Genomic DNA, 19,798 nt, shown 5'->3' on the forward strand with positions numbered 1-19,798 from the left:
CTCATTTTTGAAACTTCATGGAAATTTCAGACATACTTGCAGGCAAGAACTTCTCTGCTGAAAGCAAAGATCATTCCAACACAAAATTATAAAAGGACGTCTCCTATAAATCTTCATTTTTCATTTGAGAAGCACCATGGTGAGACCTAAACAAAAAGCCTTCCCTTTGGAAACCAGAGCCAAACAATCATGTTCTGTCAGGAGCGTTGCAGAAGGCTGGTTTGGAGTACTGCAAACACGGGCAGCAGAGAACAGAAAGATGTTGAGCAACTTCAAGTCATCTATTTGAGAGCAATTACTGAAGTTATACTCCTCTTGGCCAAGTCACAAAAGCAATGTTTACAAGCTTTGGAGCCTCGCTGTTCTTTGAGGGGAGCTGATTACAGATGAGCCCCACCTGACCCTCTTTAGGAAGCCTACAAAAACCTGGGAGGTGAGGAAAGGAGAAAAGGGAAGGTACTTTTGACACTTAACAGCCAGCAGGCTCAAATCTCTACCTACATGAGCTTGAACACCTCATTCCTCTCCTCCCCCAAACAAAGCAAACTCAAAAATAGAGGGGTGTGTATATGCATATGGGGGTGGCAAGGGGAAATCAAGATGTCTAGACTAATAAGAGTCATCTCTCTTTAAAAGGAGCATAAATAAAAACAACAGGTGAATAATTCAGAATCAGACTTAATACTTAACACCCAGGTAGGGACTCACATTCAGCTAATAAAAATTAACGAGCAACTGAGTGGAAGAACCCTACCAACAACCAGCTGCATGCATCTAAAATAAAACAGTTTCAAGGAGGAACTCAAAGGGATATTTTAACATCTGGCACCACACAGATCTTTGTGAAAAAGCAGCACAGTGGGCTTCTCATCAAGGTAATCAAACTATTAGATGTAACTATGTGTTACTCTGGCTCAACTGGTCAAAGACCTTCAAGTGAAGGCCTGAAGATACTTGGATCCTACTGATAACAGTAGAATGCAACCTCGAGGGCCTTGAGATTTCACTGGAAAACTTTCAGCTGGGGAGTTCTAAAGTCATCTGTAATTATATATTAGCCTTACCTAATACCTAGAGAAACAATGGCCCATTTTCAGGTAGCTCACAAAAGGATATAACACGGTCAGTGTCAATAACTAAAGATCTCCAAAGGAAGACATTAATGCAGTCACTTCAGACCACTTACAGAGCAGACAAAGCTCTCACCTATACGTAAGATGAACCATCAGAATAACCCACAAGCCTGCAATTTAGCACCCTAAACAAAACCAAAGCAAACCTCAGCTCATTTATCACAAATGACAACTCAGACATACTATTTGTTCCCAAAAACCTCAGCAGTGGCCCTGAACTTTGACAACACCCTCTGCCAGACAGCTGCTGCACACAGAACAGTCTCCTCTTCCAGTAAGAAGGGAGCACATACCTCACCAGGTTTTCACTGCACCAAAAGCAAGTCATCAGTTTCTTATTTAGAAAAGCTGCAGGAGATCTGCCCAGGAAATAGTCTTGTCAAGGCTTATATGAAGAAAAGCTGCTAGTTACTATTCCATTCACAGGAAACTGTAAAGGTTCCAGAACAGCCCACCCCTATTTTAACAGTTCCTTTCATCACTGCATGCATAGTATTAATGCTAGTCTTGCTGAATATAAGTAACTCCTGCTTTTTACAGCAATCTGCATTATTCACCCCCACCCAGACCATCTTCCCTCCTCCAAATCCAGCACACATACATCTCTGCCATGCTCAGGGAGATAAAGTTCCACCCCTGAAGCCTGAACTGTCATTTGCATCCAAACGCAGAGATTTTCAAAAACCAGCACTGTTTAATACCAACCCATTCTACCAGCTATGCCATTGATGAGTTGTTGAAACACTTCTATTTTACTGCAAGAGCCTTCTGACCATGCTACCTCTAGACATCTCCTGTGTACACATCTCAATAAAACAGTTTGTAAAACTAAGTACACCAATAGCGACATGGAAGAAAATATTATCTTACTGACCAGCTAAGTGTACAGAGCTCTTGAAAAAAAATCATGAAATTCATCTTAAATGAATATTAGCTACAGTTTTAATCCAGTGACTGAAATGATTGGCATTCTATGAAGTTGTTAAATCACTTCAGAGTAACATATATATAATCTTCATCATGATTTCTCTCCATGGTAGCTTTAATAATTTCTCATACTGGAAATGATCATGAAAAGGAAGTACAACATCTCAAATCTTGTCATTTAAGTTTCCAACATTGCTGAATGTGAACTAATTACCAGAGCATGTCAAAATTCTTAATCACACCTGTAATTGTTCTTCCTCTAAGATATGTTTTGATAAGCAAGGTTTCACAAAATACGTCTTCTGAGTTAATTCCATGACCACCTCTACTCATTCAATCCACTAGAGCCAGCTCATTCTATCCAAGCAAGCTGCATTCACAAGCTCAGCACAAGTTCTTTGATCACATTACAACAAGAGATCGGGTTCCCAACTCTCATCCATGTCTTGACTACTTAAGACTCCGAAGGCAGCTGGATGCTTTGGCTCTAGCCAAAGAGAAAGAGGGAACACAAAAACCACAGATTGTCTTGTCACTGGGCAATTCTATAACAGAAGGAGCTGGGAAGCAGCGTGGCTTCAGTGTGCCCTTACCAAGTAGGGGATGACATTCCTAGAAGGAATGAAAATAATGGTCAAAACCCTTCAGCCTGGAAGGGAAAGAATTGAAGCATGCAGCTTTGTGGACTTCTATTACAAAAAGCCCAGGAGATGCCTAAGAAATATAGTTTATCTATTCCTGTCCTAGATAATAACTACAGGTCATCAAATTAAGCCAACAGGAGCCACAATTAGGGGAAAAAACAACACAGAAAGCAAAGAAGACAAGGTGGCACTTCATGCAAAGCTTGGCAGATCCATGGGCAGACTAACACAAGCACATGAGACCAATCACAACTAGATGAAGGTTCTTGTTTAAAAAACCACAGAACAATTTAAAGAAGTTTTTAATATATTCTTGCCTAGTTCTTATCATCCATAAGGATTTGCTTATGCTCCCTAAACTCCAGCTTTAACCAGATAGGTGCTTAAGTATTCCATTTTTTCTGATAGCTAGAATTAAAACAAGAATTTACTGCATAGGCTCTTGCAGGCCTGCTCAAGTCATCAGTACCTATCTCAGGGTAACTGAAGTTGTGACCAAGGAATGTTTGAGGGAAAAAAAGGCAAAACAAAACAGAATTGCATTAATATAATTACACCTTGGAACTCCTCTTTGAAAGCTGTAACATCCGAGAAATTGTAAGTGAAAAAAATCAAATCAAGATTGTCCTCTCTGCAATACTGAAATGTCACCTGAAATTAGCCAATTCCAAAAACCACCAACTAATGCATATAAACACACCCATACCAAGCCATGTACTTGTTGCAGCACATAAAATAAATGCTATTTCAAGAAAAAAGACAAGCTGAGATGGAGCTATTAACTGGGAGATATTACTAACTGTAACAGAGATCTAGAGGACTAGAGACTTTTGAAACTTCTCCTGGGAAAATGATAACAGAGGTGGTCTTTTAAGAGTGATTAAGTCCAGGCTAGGTGGTACAAAGCAGAAAATACTGTCATCCATGGAAAGGTAAGAGAATGCACAAACAAAACAAGCATTTTAACTTACTTTAATTTATTAACTTGCAGAAGCTTGACAAGCGTCAAGTGAAATATTAAGCTTCCCGATCTCATAGCATTTTTTTTCCCCACACAAGATTGTCAGCACGTGGTGTTAAAAACCCTGCTTTAACTATGAAAAACTCATTATGTTTCTTGGGGAAGGCCAAACTGAGAAACACAACCTGAATTATTAGATAACTCTTCTTCAGACTTCAGCTACTCTATCTATCACGGTCAAAAACAATCCCTCCTGGCTTCCGTGTAACACATGTGAAGACTGGTATCAGCTCTGGTTACTAACTATATAAGAAAATGATTTGGCACCACCTGTATATGTTGTTGAACTCAGCATCGCAGTTCTGTGCAAACATGCTCTTCTGCAGCAACAGGAGCAGCACAAGGTACCACCTACCCCACTAAAAACTGAGCCTCTCATGAACTCATCTAAAAAAGTAGCACTGCCTTCAGAACACCACCTGTATTTATTTGACAGGAGTTAGGTGCACTACAGAAAGACTGAAGATGAAGTTGCTAACTAGTAAGACAGCTATGAAGGCAAAAGCATCTGTGGCAGACTGGAAATACCAACTAACTGGAGAAAAGAAATTTTAACACTTGACAGCTGGGAAAGAAGAGTCACTGACTGCAGTAATTTTCTTAACTTGAGGGAACCACCTCAAGTGTTCCACTACTATCCATAATGCCTACTTTCCAAGAACTGAATAAATCTGCTGTTATTACTCCAAAATACAAACTAGAGGAGTATCAGTCTCTTCAAAGCAAGCCAGATTAAGTGCCAACATTTCTAAAGGATTTTCCTCCATACTCCACATTGCTCCTCTGAGCAGCCCCAGTAAAGCTAAACACAAGATGATGCATCTCCATGGCCCTTCAACATCTACCCCAGCAGCGCCTGAGTCACTGTTAAGCTCAGTTCAGGGCTTGGACAGCACTGCTTCACAATCTGAGCCAGAAGCAGAATCCTCAGCAACCTCAGGAAGCACACAGTCCAAAAGGAAAAGGTTTGGGGAAGCACAAGTTAGGATATCACCGGCCTTTCAAAGTCATACCAATAGAGACACCCCTATTCCACAAACTTTTTCAACTTTTGCACATTGTCCAGTAGGGAAAAATACCTTGAAAAACAATATTTTGTAAGCACCCACGGAAGGACCTCCTCCTCCTGGTCTCTAAAAGAGACAGAAAATACTACCAGAAAATCAATACCATTCAACAGCTCAGTAAAGCTGCTTTTCTTCTATGTAAAGGAAACCCGCCCCACACTTGGCAATCTGCAACAAAAAGCATGGCAGGTTTTTGCCTGCACTCATCTATCACCTTCAAGAAGGTAGATATCCCTGGATCCAGTGGACAGAGGACTAATGGCCCACAAAATGTTCAGGAGTGGGGAAAACAGGCCTCACTAAAAACAGCTTCTACCAACTGCCGTATCTCTTTCATACATGCTAGAGCACTACAATGCTCTGCTCATGTAACAGCTGTGGAAGAACAACCTACACTATGAAGGATATGTACGCAAGTCAAAGTCTTTTTAAAACAGTGTATTAGCTGCTGTTCATTAGCTTTGCTTCAACAGCTGATCAGAATTAATGATGAGCACAAAACAAAAAGCTAATGCAAACAGTAAATAAATGCTAGTGCTGCTATTGCCCCAGCTCCTCTCGACAGTTTAGTTAATTTACACATACTAAATCTTCAGTAAATCTGATTAAAAGCCAACCCATTTTTAAAAATCCTTGGTATAAGTGTTAGTGTATCTGTTCCAGTGAGGTTTTCAGAAAAATAATTAGGATATAAAGTGGCATCAGCACACTTTCCCTCCATGCCTGAGAAGAAATCAGACATAGCAAAGCCAGATGGTTACCAAAACTACTTAAAATTTAAAACTATTTGAAATGTAAAAGCTACAAGAACAATACAATTTGGCTTGCTGTCCTACAGCCACACCAAGAGAAGCAACAACAGCTTAACTGGTTTACCTGACAGTAGTCACACAAGTGCACAATTTGCACTGCACCTGCCTCTCACAGAGAGAGATCCCAGTATAAACTCCCCAGATTTTGTTTCTGATAGTTCTAGAACGAAAAAAAAGGAAAATTAAAGCAACTCCAGTAAGAATCAACTTTGCTACCTGCTGGAACCTCAAGTCATAGCCTTCCCTTCTATCCTATTTAGGGAGAACACAGGGTGCTTTTAAATTCAGATTTGAAAAAGAGATTAAATCAGAAACTACATACAGAAGAGTAACAACTCCAGCAGATGTTTCTCCACCAGTGCCCGATTTCAGCAGACAGCCTTTGGCCAGGCAAAAAACACTTTCAAAAAGAGTCATGGGATTAAGTTTCAATATATATTTGCCTTGTACATGAAAGCTATTTACACCTTAAATAGTCTCACAACTTCAAGGCTATTAAGATATTGTCTTCTCTACCACATCTGAAGCCAGCACTGGGAATTTCCAGAAATACACCAAGTTAATCCAATAGCAAATAACAAAAGGAAGTATCAATGAAATAAGAGAACAGAGAAAAGCCTTTTAGAAAAAGATACATACAAATGCAGTACACTGCAGTCAGACACCATCTTAATATCATTTTATGAGATTCAAAATGAAGCTTCCAGCCTTGCTACCACCTTTGAAGGCAGCAAACTTGATACTAACCAAGTATCCATGACCTACTCCTTTCCTAAAGTTTTGGAAGAAGTCCAAGATAAATTAAGTCCATTATAGGTACGCTTTCTTGTTGCATTAATGAAAATGTACCTAGATCATCTCTTTTGATGTGTATGTAACAACCACTAAGACCCATTAATGGTTGATGCAAGCTTTGTTTTATGCTAACATTTTGAATTCAAAGATGAACTAGTACTTAATACTGCTCTTCCCCTCCCCTCTGCACTCCATGCGGCGTGGATATTAGTGTCCTCTGGGCACTTCAAGCCATACATCATTATAATTTCAACTTGAAATCAAGAGGGAATTAAAGTAACTATGTAATAACATACTTTAATTATTGTTCTAAACACAGAACACCTGCATGCACTCTGTTGTATTGCAAATACACATACCAAGAAGGTAGGCGAATATAGAAAAGATAGATACGCCCTTAAGTTCTACGCATGTAAAGTTTCTAAGAATAAAGAGTATTTTAATCTTAACCCTTTTAAATAACATTAACTGTTGGCAGCACCACTTTTTCTTTGTTTTTGAAAAGGCAGGCGCCCACAAAACTAGCTCAACCTAATGAGAGTGGATGTCTTGCCCCAGGAAGCAGAGAGGCCCATACTCAGCCTCTGTTCCTACAGAAGCACCGAGGTAAAGGCAGCATTCTTCTAAGACCTTCTGAACTTCCTCACCTATTCTACCCAACGGAGTCCCATTAAAGCTAAAGCTAAGTGAGCAATACCAGACATGCATGAAAGAAGAAACGTAAGCAAAGATTTTGCTAGCCACAGCTAAATTGAAAGACCTTAATTTCAACTTCACAGGTAGCTGCTCAGTTTACCTTACAACCATCTCGGCACCAGGATGCTGCAGACATGACCACAGCTCTACCTGTATCTCAGTGCTTTCCATAAACATATGGAAATAGGATGACCAAAAAAGCTACCACTGCAAGAGGACAAATTCTTTCAGAGATCAACACACACCATGGATTTAAACAGTGGATTTGACAGGTATTCAGCACACAGTTACATATACATGGCAGCACTAGCATCCACAAGAGTTTGTAAACATGCTCCAAAACAAATGCTTGGTTCTTATTTTAGTAGCAATATGGAATCTTCTGAACGGTATTTTGTAGCTACGGTAAATCTTAATCACATTTTCAGCACTAGTCACTATGCCGTATTTAATTACTATTAAAAATTAACTGCTTACAGCAGCAAATAGATACAGCATACAACAGCATATGAAGCCTACACTTCCAAGATACTATCCAAATACATGGTAACCTCAAGTCTATCAACTCCACTGTAACAAAGCAGCATCAGAACTCTGATGTCGAATCATATCTTTCAGGTTATTGTAAAGTGGAGGGAATCCAGTGTAGCTTTACATTAACATAGATCAGACAAAACCCACAAGTTGGCAAGCCTTTGGAAGGAAAGCTTTCTAACAGGTATAACAGAGTATATGGACCAATCAACAAGTGAAGGCAGGCACTTGTCAATTAAGAGTGCTTCTCTATTTTTTATTCCCCACACTGATACAGATCTGGAAGCTACAAAAGAGAGATCTCATAGCAAGTTCTCAAACTGATTTCATTGTTAACTACTCGTTACTTCTCTGCAGTATCAATGTCACAGCCTTCTTCCTAAGGAAGAATAAACACAGAAGAAAAAATAAGCCATGTAAAGCCAATTAACATTAGAAAACTGTTCAACGAATAGTTTTGCTAGCCCAAACCAGGATCTTCTGCTCTTTCATCTTCTCCAGATTCCCTGACAGACTGAAGTTTTGCAGACTAGCACATCTTGAGAGTCCATCCTAACAACTTAGGGACACACAAATTAACACTGGTATAAGGCTGTCTTAAGTCAGACAAGCTCCTCCTGTCCGTTCATTTTATTTACCCTACGATTTGCAGTGATCAGGGAGTAGATATGAAGCTATTGATATTCAAGAGCTTGCCCCGTATAAGCCCTGTGACAGTTACATTATGGCAGTCCACAGTAACATACAGTGCTAGAAAAAAGGGATTTCAGTTATGGAAGTTAAACTCTCAAGAACTGCCACCAGCTAAATTTGAGCAGCCACTTCACATCTTATCTCTTCCCAAGAGAGATGCGAAGCAACTACAAGCTACGCAACCCTAGCATCACCACAGCTTAATGACAAACATCAGAAAACACTGCAGGAACAGCGAGTATTTGAAGTATTCAGTTCACAAGTCTAAGTCAGTTTCTCTACTTCCATCCCTTTCCCACTTCCTACTAAAAGGAAAGCATTGGTCTGCATGGATCAAGCAGGGAACAATACTCCGTTCCACAAAGGTCTTCAACAGAGGAATATAATACTTACAATGCTTTGTGCCTTTATATACGGTTTAAAAAGCAGTTTATAAACAATACAGGAGATGCTATCATTTCATTGTTGTATACACAAACAACCATAAACAAGGGCTATACTTGGTCTTCAACATCCATCATCAAGTAAACATGGTCCGACTTCTAGACTTTGATAGCATGCAGCCAGTTACAGTGAAGACTTCATGTTATATTATAATGAAAGTCACAGTGGTTTTAACATAACAGAGAAGTAGAACCATCAAAACCACACACAAAAAAGTCTTCATGCACAGCACAAGACCAAGGAACCACCCCACAATCTATCAGACAGCAGCAAAAGTTACTAGACCGATACTGTTAGAATTGTCTTTACCCAACAGAAACAACAGCAAATGGTATCCTGAACTGCACACCCTGCTAAAGTTCCACTGCAGTCTTTATTGGAGTAGATCAATAACTAAGCTCATATATTCCTCAGTTTACTGCCTATAGCACATGTCAGTCAAGCCTTCCAAGAATCAGTCAGCTCCCTGAATAGAGCTTAAGTTCTCTAGCTAGAATCCTGGATCTTAAACTTTAGAAGTGCACACATATTAGCAACTTAAAATTTGTAAAGTTGAAGTGTCAATAAATAGAACTATACACCCAGAAATGACCAAAAAGAACCCACTTTGTGTTTTACGTTAACAGCCAGCTCATGCAGTATTTCACTACCATTTACATGTACTGCTCCAGAAGTAGTGAAAGCTACTAACCCAATACAGCATTTTCTACTATAAGATACTGCATCAGTATCAACACTGTCAGCTTCATATCATAGAATGGCTTGGCTTGGAAGGGGCCCTAAGGATCATCAAGCTTCAACCCCCCCCCACCGCAAGCAGGGCCGCCAACCTCCACATCTAAATACTAGACCAGGCTGCCCACAGCCCCATCCAACCTGGCCTTGAACATCTCTAGGGACGAGGTATCCACAACCTCTCTCTGGGCAGCTTGTTCCAGCACCTCACCACTCTCATAGATTGGATATCGGGGGAAGCTCTTTACTAAGTCTTTCCTCCTTCAACTTAAAACCATTTCCCCTTGTCCTGCCATTACCTACCCTTTCAAAGAGTTGACTCCCCTCCTGTTTGTAGGTACTGGAAGGCTGCAATGAGGTCACCCCACAGTCTTCTCTTCTCCAGGCTGAAGAAGCCCAGATCCTTCAGCCTGTCTTCATAGGGGAGGTGCTCCAGCCCTCTGATCATCTTCATGGCCCTCCTCTGGACCCTCTCCAACAGCCCCGTCTTTCTCATACTGGGGGCCCCAGAGCTGGACACAGTACTCCAGATGGAGCCTCACAAGGGCAAAGTAGAGAGGGACAATCACCACCTCCTCCCTGCTGGCCACCCCTCTTCTGACGGAGCCCAGGATACCATTTGCTTTCCGAGCTACAGGAGCACACTGCTGGCTCATGTTAAGTTTTTCACCCACCAGGACACCAAGGTCCTTCTCTGCAGGGCTACTGTCAGAGATTGCTCCTCCCAGTCTGTATATATGCCTGGGATTCCTCCGGCCCAAGTGCAAAACCTTGCACTTTGCTGTGCCGAACCTCATCAGATTCACCCAGGCCCATCTTTCTAGTCTGTTGAGGTCCCTCTGAATGGCATCCCTTCCTTCCATTGCGTCAGCTGCACCACTCAGCTTAGTGTCATCAGCAAACTTGCTGAGGGCGCACTCAATTCCATCATCAATGTCACTGATAAAGATGTTAAAGAGCACCGGTCCCAAGACAGACCCCTTGGGGACACTACTTGTTATCAGCCTCCACCTGGACATAGAACCATTGATCACCACCCTTTGTCTGCAGCCTTTCAACCAATTCCTTATCCACTGGGAGGTCTACCTGTCAAATCCCTGTCTCTCCAATTTGGAGATAAGGATGTGGTGGGGGACCATGCCAAAGGCCTCGCACAAGCCCAGGTAAAACTTAAAAGCCTGCAAGTATGAAGTTTATCCAATTCAAGTATCAGATAGATGCTCAGTTACTTAATTTGCTACATTCAGAGAACTAGAAAGCACAATAGATTAGAAAACTGGTGGACTACCTGGAAACAGAAGATGCACTGCAAGAAACATTTAAGCGTAATAATAATAATAAAATAACAATGTACTGAACAAAAGCCACCAGAACACATCCTGCTAGGAACAAGATATATACAATCAGGACTTTCAAGCCTGAAGCAGGATGTAAACAGATTGCAGTTTATGTACTAATACTCCAGTCTTATCTCAGATTTAAAAAAACTTTAGAGAATGAGCACCTGTGCATCTGTCCAAGGGGCATATAATTGGTTACTCAAGGACTATTAGGCTGTTTCTTAGCAACCTCTGCAAGCTCTAATCAAGTAAGACTAAGATTGCCATTCAGCCCTGAAATGCCATGCCCCTTCCATCTAATACAGCATTCTAACTGCTGCTGAGGAGCACACTAATTTCAACCACAGATAAAATCCACACTGTGTTTTTAGCCAAGTTCCTCTTAGCACTTGCTACCAGAAGATTTTCATGTAAGATATACTTTTTAACTTCTAGTCAGTATCTAAAACAGTAATCCATATAAGTCAGTTTTCCTCCTCTTCATACACATTAACAGCTAATTACCATTCTTAAAAATCACCATGGAGATAGAGTTTAGTAAATAAGCACAAGCTACAGCTCAGCTGTTAAACTATGTTTTATAATGATAAACCATTCTCTGAATGTAGTTACAAGAAATAAGTTCAATATCTAAAGCAACAGCAGACATATCAGATTAACAGCAAGCATTTATCTCAGTGTGAGTTTGTACCTAAGTTTCTGGAGATGAGATGCACCTACTGTTTTGCACTACACCGAACAGAACCCAGGCCACCAGAGCCAAAGACATCTGAGTAATTTTAAAAAAATAGCGACTTAATTGTTCAGCCCTAGACTAGCTTCATTGCTCTTCTGTATCAGCACACATATGATGCAAGCAGTCTAAAGTGGTGACTAACTTTTATGTACAGTTTTTTTCTTACATAGTAAGCAAAGGCACCAAAAGCCCCTGATTCAGCCACTCCTCTGACTCAAGATGGTCTACAAAAGACACCACACAGCCCTGTGTGCTCCTGCACCTCTGTCCCCGGGCATACAGCAGAGGAAGGCAGTAGCTGCAGGAGAGTCCCACCACCCCACACAGGTGGAAGCTCCACAGGTGCCCAGCATAATGCAGCACAGGTGATCCCAGTCATCCACACTGGCCCACTACCCAGCCTCAGTGACACCAGCCAGGGCATGTGGGAGGTGGCCATATCATGTGTCACCTCCCACTTGCAGGATGGCTAAACACACCGTTCCAAAGCCACCAAAACGATAACAGCAGCCAGCACTGCCAGCACTGGCCAAAGGCCAACCAAATTTAGATACCTACTAACCAGGAGCTAGAGCAGCTTTCTGGCCACAAGCCTGACAAAGACCAGAGTGCTGAAGAGGAAGAGAATGGTAGAGCTGCTACCAAGGAGCAGCAGCAACCATCCTTTAGTATCTCACTTAGCACTAATGGGCCAGAAGCACTACCAATACACCCTTATTCATTCTTCCAGCTTAAAGAATACCAGCATATGGAACTGGAGCTACCCAAGGGAAAGTCAACTGGTGTACCAGCAGTAACATGACCCTCCCTCTTCAGTAGGTTGAGCAGCTCTAACTACAGCAAGTAATGCAAATAGGACCCACACAGAGTTGACAAAACATTGGTCTTGTTTTCAGAAAAGGGAGGGAAGCTTTCAGGCACAGAGTAATTTAAAGCTTCTGCAGATGACTAAGTGTATGATGTGATCATAGCTGCTTTATGAACTTCATTTCTAAAGTATGTTCATAGCATGTATTTCAGAGCCCACGCTTACAAAAACCAACACATACAGGAAAAACAAGTGAAGGAGTTAGATTACACAGAACAGGTAAATTCCACCCATCTCACCTGCACGGTGACTCTCACCTACGTGGTGTTGCTTAGAGGGGTCAGCCTGCCACCAGCCCTCAGGGACACCAAATGAAAGTCATTTGCAAAGGCAAAAAATAAATCACTGTTTACCTTGCACACCACCTGCCTCAAATACAATCTCTCTCATACAAGAGAAAAAAAACGTGTGGCACCTTATTAATGACAAACAGATTAAAGCTGCACTAAAGCATTTTTGGCATTTCCTACATCCATGAAAAGTAATTGTTTCACATCATTTATGGCTTGACAGAATCTTAATTTTTCATAGCTTCTGTGCTGGCAGCCAGTGAACTCTTAACAGAGATAACTCAAGATGAGCTGGATTTGTGCAGGGAATACAAAAGCAGTAGTATCAAACTCTGAAGTTAAATTTAACAATGCAAGGCTTCTCAGCACTTAGACCAACAGATTTCCTTGAACTTCATGGGATCTCTCAGCCTACAGTAAAATGGGAACATGGCTCAAATAGGCCAACTATCATGAGCCTGATATTAACACACCCAATTATGGTTTTACACCAACCAACTCTGTTAAAGATGAAACACATCATTTAAGATTAAAGCTACAGGCACTCACGTCTATCACAGATCTTTCATACACAGGTTGGTGGGTTAATTTTTTGGTTGGTTCTTTTTTTGGGGGGGGGGAACAGTAGTTGGAACATCTTCAAACAGCCCAAACCAGTGCTACAAAGCTTCCATCATGTGGTGAATGGAACACACACGGTTTCTACCTTGCCTTCTCCTCCACCTCACATGCTCTAGCAAAAGGTAATCCCAACTACTTTAACACCTTTGTTGTTTTCAGACATATGATGCCCATACCAGCTGGGTGCCTAAGAGCACCCGTGTATCACTGAGAAGCTGGCTGGAGTACCTTCTGGAATAAAGATTGGAAAGTTGGCAAGAGGTTTGAGCATACCATACCACTCAGCGCCCTGGAGAGAAGGTTACCTGCCTGCAAGTTTTGAGTTCAGCCGTTTTTCTAATGAATAAGCAAGTGTTTACCTAATGAAGCTTTCAAGGACTATAAATAGAAGTGTTCTTTCCTTTCTGGTCATCTCCATGATGTTCAAAAACCTCTCCAGATCTTTAAGGTACAAAGGCTTAAGTAGTTAATAAAATACTGTCCTCTAAGGCACATTTATTCCAAAGACTTAAGACATTCTAGATTCAATAACAGCAGTGTATGAAGGATTAAGAGTGCAAAGAACATTTCTGCATCAAATTAGAAGATAAGATTTTCTACGGTTACATGAAACTTAAGTCTTTAGGCTTTCTATTTCAGGCAAGCTGCAAATAGTTGCTGGCATGCACAGCATGCCAATAATAAATCCCTTTTTCAAAGAGTGGTTCTGAAGTGCCCACCATTAAGGCCTCGATTCTTTTTTAGAGGTGACACCTGCAGCTGCTATTGAAATCAAGTGGAGTTGCTACTACTCAGCACTGCTAAAGCTAGTCTCTAAAGCATAACCAGATAATCTTCACTTAAAATGGAGCACAGCAAAACCTGCAAGCTACTGTGTTCGCATAACCCAAAACTGAAAGGATATTTTTTTATGTAATAAACCATCCCCTCATCATACTCTATTTGCCTTAAAACTTTCCTGATCAGAAAAAGAGTACTAGGTAGGTGAAAGCTTATGATTCCGTGACCTGCTTCTCCAAGACTGAGGACATACAGGTTGAGAAATTCTGTGTTTTCTGATCCACTGTGTTGTTTGTCCCTGAACCACAACAGGCAGGGAATGACTTGATGTGTGCAAGGGCTACAGGTGTTTTTGTAAACACAAGAAACAGTTTGCCCTGCCAGTTACCAAGGCAGCCCCACAATCTACCAACAAGCCAACCAGGCAGTCAATAACCAGCAAGCTCAGGGATGGAAAAGGAGTTGAATGTTAAAAACAATGATTCGTGGTTTCGGCTCAGACTTCCATTTAGGAAAAGAGGTAGGCTGTTGGCAAATACAACATCAAACATTCATGCAGTCCATCAATATATACAGCTACCTTCTACATTATTTTTTTTCCAAGCTCACTTTGTCTGCTAATGAGAGGTTATAGAGCACTTGAATCACACACTGTACCAGATGGATTTTTACATTTGGTATAAGGTGATGCTCTTGCTTCTTACTTCCTGCCCTCAGATATTACTTGAGAAGGGGTTTGCAGATTTTTTTTTTTTTAAAGTTTCAGTAGAGCAAAGTACAATTATTTAGAGGCAAAGAACACTGAGTATTATTTGATGCTTCACTTGTGAACTACTGATCTTTTTCATGATAAAAGCACCCCTTACGTTTCTTTGGTACAACTGCATACAAGAACCTTTCTGAGTGCTCAATGGTCTAGTTTTAACCTGCCTCATTTGAGCACATCTGACATGACAGATCATCATCCAAGGTGACAGAATGTACGTTTACCCTACCAGGGAGCATGCAGTAACCTAATCCAGGATGTTTTCATTATGAAGCCTCAAGATCCTGATCTTGAAAAGCGTTGTCTGCGTTAAGACAGAAGGTAGACCAGTTGTAGCTCTACCAGCCAAACAAAAATAGCCTGACTGTAGGAAATGTGTTTGTCTATCTAGTTCCCCACATGCACCAAGGATCTAGATAACATACTTCAAGGCTAAATGCCTTCAAGGGCCCAGCTGCCTTCACAACATACACAAGTTTTCAAATTAGAACAATACAGAGAGCTTGATGTAGAGGACTATACTGAAGAAGATGCCATCTAAAAATGCCAGAGCACTGCACCCATTAAGTAATAAAAGCTCTAAGGTCAAGTATTTCTGCTTGGGCTTTGGCAGGGGAGGGGGGGATGCTTTCTAAGAAACCCAGCATTTACTGCTGCAGCCAAGTTATCCTTTCAACAGCTTTATGTTTTCGATGGTTCATATGCCGGCTTATGTTTTAGCTCAAGGCTGAACACTTCCAGGCATTTGGATGAGACTCACACATGGACTGCACGCAGATTAAATTCACAGCCTGGTCATTAAACTTACATGATTTCACGTATTTTCAGCTACCTGAAAGTTAAAAGTACTTTAGAACTTCAGCTTCAGAAGGAAAAGCTTGAGTTGCAAGAATATAAATACAATGAATGAGCTGCCTACACTCTAGTGGGGAAGGTACGCTTACCAGAGCAAGCAGCAAGGACCCCCTGGACATACAAAGACACATAAAAAAAACTAAGCATTCAGTGAGTGGCAAGGAGAAAGAAGTGAGACTGATGGTTTTCTTCCTGGTACTTATCTCCAAGTCCCCATACTCTGTAGTTCATCTGCAGAGTTCGGAGCACAGAGTACCCGTGTATACACTGCACTGTCAGTCACACTAGAGAAGAACAGAGGGGCTGAAAGAAGATAATTATGCATGCTGTTATACATGATTTCAACAGCCACGACTAGTCAGAACAATTCCTCTATATGACTAATTAACTGAAGTAATGAATGCCATACCAACACTTACAGTGCAGGAAAAGCTGCAAATTCCCTGAGGGAAGGAACAGGGTGGAGAGAAAAACCACACACAAGCTCTACTTCACGCCATCTTGCAAAGATTATGAAAAATTGTTCTGCAAGATACCTCCAAGAGAATGTCTGTACATTTAAAACATCTTCAGAAACAGCATTCCAAGTAACCCCTCCTCTACTAAACCAAGAACCCTGCTAATATCCTGTTATTGGTAACTACTGCCCTGTGAGGTTTTTCTGACTCAGTTAGGACAAAGCACTTGAAGCCTCAGAGTCTGAACAAACAGCTTTGTGCTGCAAAAACACTTAAACCTAAGCTGTGCAAGTGATCAGGATTTATTCCTCAAAGCAACTTGGAATCTTCTTTTTCATTTTTAAAAAAATCACACGAACTGTAATTGCATCATCTGTTTGTTAACGACCTCAAAAGAGCATTAAGCTGCAAGTTTTACAGCAGGAGGCAGAAGAAATGTGAGGTAGGTGGGTGAGGAAGACAGCTGTATTGTTCTAGCTGTTCCTCAGCCTCTCCCACTGCCAGATTTCTGGGGATGATGTATCCCAAGGTAGCAATTTTAAGAACTTTCTGGCAATATCCCAAGCTCCTCTTGCAAATCAGAGATCAGACTAATGATACTGAAGAAGACAGGAAGTCAGAATAAGCAGGATAACCTTCTCTGTACTAAACAGTAGAAGTCACTGAAGTCTGGTTCTGCAGCTTTACAGAAGACAACTATGCTTTTTAAGAGTCAATCTTTCCTTCAAAAGTAAACTTTCACTGTGTTAAACTTAAAAAAAGACAAAGCAGTATAAAAAGGCAAAAATACCTTTCACAACTGTACTTGCATTACAGCTGCTGTTAGCTTGAGGAATTGCAATATCAAACAGACATCAAAAAATCCTCCCTCAAGTGATTTATACATTCATATATCAGTATCCTTGGAGTTACCATCCAGATGAATTTCAGTAAGAAGTCCACACAGACTAAAGCTGGCTTCCATCAGGACTGGATTTCCCAGCCTTATAAATCCAGTCTAGAACTACACCAAGTCCTTCCGTGCACTAAAGCTAACTCATTTCACAAGTGAAGAACACACTTATGAGAAGACTATGTCTATGCTGTATTCCTCTTGTTTGTGTACAGAGATATAAGAATAATCTTGAAATTGCCTTAGAAGTTGAAACTTAACCTGGGAATCAATCTAACTTTAAAAAAAAGTTGTGTTGAAAGAGTATAGCCTTTAAGAATCTATTTGCAGAGTCTATATGGCTTATCCACAGCTGTGACAGATGTTGTGCTCCCTACTACCAAAGTGAGCACCCATAATTCAAGATGAAACTACAACACAGAAGGGGTGCTTCTTTCTGTAAGTGCATCCGCAGACAGTGATACAAGGACTGTTTTAAGACATACAACTACTCCACAGCTTATTTTTAGCGTCAATGGTGGGCAGGGAGAGGGTTCAGTAAACCTTCCAGAAATCAGCCAGCCACCCACCAGACTGCAGTGGCACCGTTTAAATAAATTACAGGCTGCTCTGCAACAGCTGCAGAGAAGCAGCGGAGTTACAGACACCAAAGACTGAGGGGACAACGATAAAAGAAGCAACAGCAGATGTGGTATCATACGCTCAGAGACACAGTGGTAATCTACCTGCGGGACATGGGTCAAGAACAAGTAGGCTTGTGCTCTCAGGACTAGATGAGCACAGAACAAACACCTCCAGCAGCTGCAAGGTAGGAATGTGCTTATTCCAACACAGAGTAAAACAAAGGTGGCTGGGCTTAGGGACCTGCACCACAGGGATCATCAAGCCCTCCTCCTGTTCTCACACAGCAATACCAGGAACTGGCGAATTGGAAGCATGACTTCAGCCACCTTCATCTCCTCATGCGGATAAAGTTTGAGGTACTAACATTACTGAAATCTCCAGCTGAAGTCTACAACTTCACCAAGCCTGTATTACATGGTCAACAAAGAGAAAAAAGGATGTTCATTTTTCTTTTGATCCTAACTTCAGAGCATAGTTCCAAACACCCTGTTTGTATCGTACTGACTATACCCATTAGCAGCAACCTAATTTCAATGGGCGTCTAAACAAAGGTGATCAGAGAGCTCCAACTCAGCAATCAGAACACGAGTGACCATGCAGAGACATTAATCATTCATACACATTTATTCAGCCTGACTCAAGCAAAGCCCCAGCCTCCAAACAGGGGCTCCTGAGGTGCACGAGCATCAGGATAGAGGATCCGCAATAGCACAGCAACTTCGAAGCGTTTGCTATGGAGCAAACACAGCACAAACGAGCGGCAATGCCCACCATTCTCAGAGCTGGAAATAAGGACCCTGCGAGCTGCCTGCCCCGATGGGCGGGTGTGTGAGGACCCCTCAGACGCCGCTCTCCAGGTGAGCGCCGCAGGTGCCGCTCCGACCTCATCTCCCTCAGCTGCGCACCGCACCACCCTCGCAACGGGGAAGGGAGGGGAGAAAGCACACGAGCGGCACCAGCGCCTCACACGCGGCCCCGGTAGCGCACAGCCGAGCCGCGGGTCAGGTTTCAACGCCGGCCTTCGGATATCCTCCCCTGCTCGCTGCGGGGCGGCAGCTCACCCTCCCTCCCTCCGCGAGCGCCGCCATCCCCACACAGGTGCGGGGCTGAGTGAGGGGCGCCGCCCTCCTCCCTCCGCGCACCCAACAGCGGCGCCGCGCGGCGCCCCTCCCACCCCCACTCCAACGGTCGCCGCGGGGGCGCGCGCGCGCCGCCACTACCACCACCATTCTCCCCCCCTTCCTCCCCCGCCTCAGGCGGCCCCGCCCGCGCCCCAGGAGGGGCGGCAGCTCGCGCCCTTCGCGAGCCGCGGCACGCGCCCCGCGCCGCGCCCCCACCTGCGCCGCGCGTTATGGCGCCCCCTGCTGGGGGCAGCGCGCGCCGCTGCGCTCCGCGACCGCTCCACATAATTAAATATAGAGAAATTGAAGGAACGAGTTTAATTATTTTTTCTTCCCCCCCCCAAGAGCTTTCGCGCTAAGGCGGCCCTAAGCTAACCCGAGGCACGCCGTGGGCTCCGGCAAGCGCGCAGCCCCGCCGCCGTTCTCCGAACAGCGCGACCTGTTGCACGGCCCCCGCCCGCCTCGCGATGGAAGAATTAAATTGAAACGACAAAACGAAAAAAAATAACGCCCGCGGGCACCAGAGCCGGGCGGGCGGGCACCTACCGGCCAGGCGTACTGGAACGGGATGACGATCCGGCCCGTCTCGGGGCTCCTGCCGCGGGGATGGTATTTGTCGCCGTTCAGATACAAAATATTCCCTCCGAGCACCGGGGTGGAGCCGGAGCCGTAGCTGCAGGGCCCCCCCGGGGAGATCTTGGCCTGGTACTCCTTGAGGCACACCTTCACGTACGTGTCGCACTCGTCCCGGCCGCAGTCCCGCTCCGGGGGGTTCCTCGCGCCGTCGCAGCATTCCCCGTTGAACAGCTCCCCGTTGACATTCCGCACCGAGTTAAGCTGCAGCTCGAAATAGCCCGTGCCGCGGGACACCTAAAAATAAAAGAGCCGAGGGGAGAACGGGGCTCGGCAGCGCAGCGCCGGAGCGAAGGTGGAGGGAGGCGGGGGG

General features: G+C 43.1%; 1 protein-coding gene across 1 annotated transcript in view; it reads right to left on the reverse strand.

The window, feature by feature from the left end:
• The window catches only part of JAG2 (jagged 2), a 66,747-nt gene that overhangs the window by 46,619 nt on the left and 330 nt on the right, over positions 1 to 19,798 (reverse strand). The window contains exon 2 of the mRNA XM_021403375.1: positions 19,399 to 19,722. Within this exon, the coding sequence (XP_021259050.1) occupies positions 19,399 to 19,722 (324 nt within the window). The remainder of the gene's footprint in view (positions 1 to 19,398; positions 19,723 to 19,798) is intronic.

Source organism: Numida meleagris, chromosome 6 (assembly GCF_002078875.1).
Source record: "Numida meleagris isolate 19003 breed g44 Domestic line chromosome 6, NumMel1.0, whole genome shotgun sequence".
In the NCBI taxonomy this organism is placed as follows: domain Eukaryota; kingdom Metazoa; phylum Chordata; class Aves; order Galliformes; family Numididae; genus Numida; species Numida meleagris.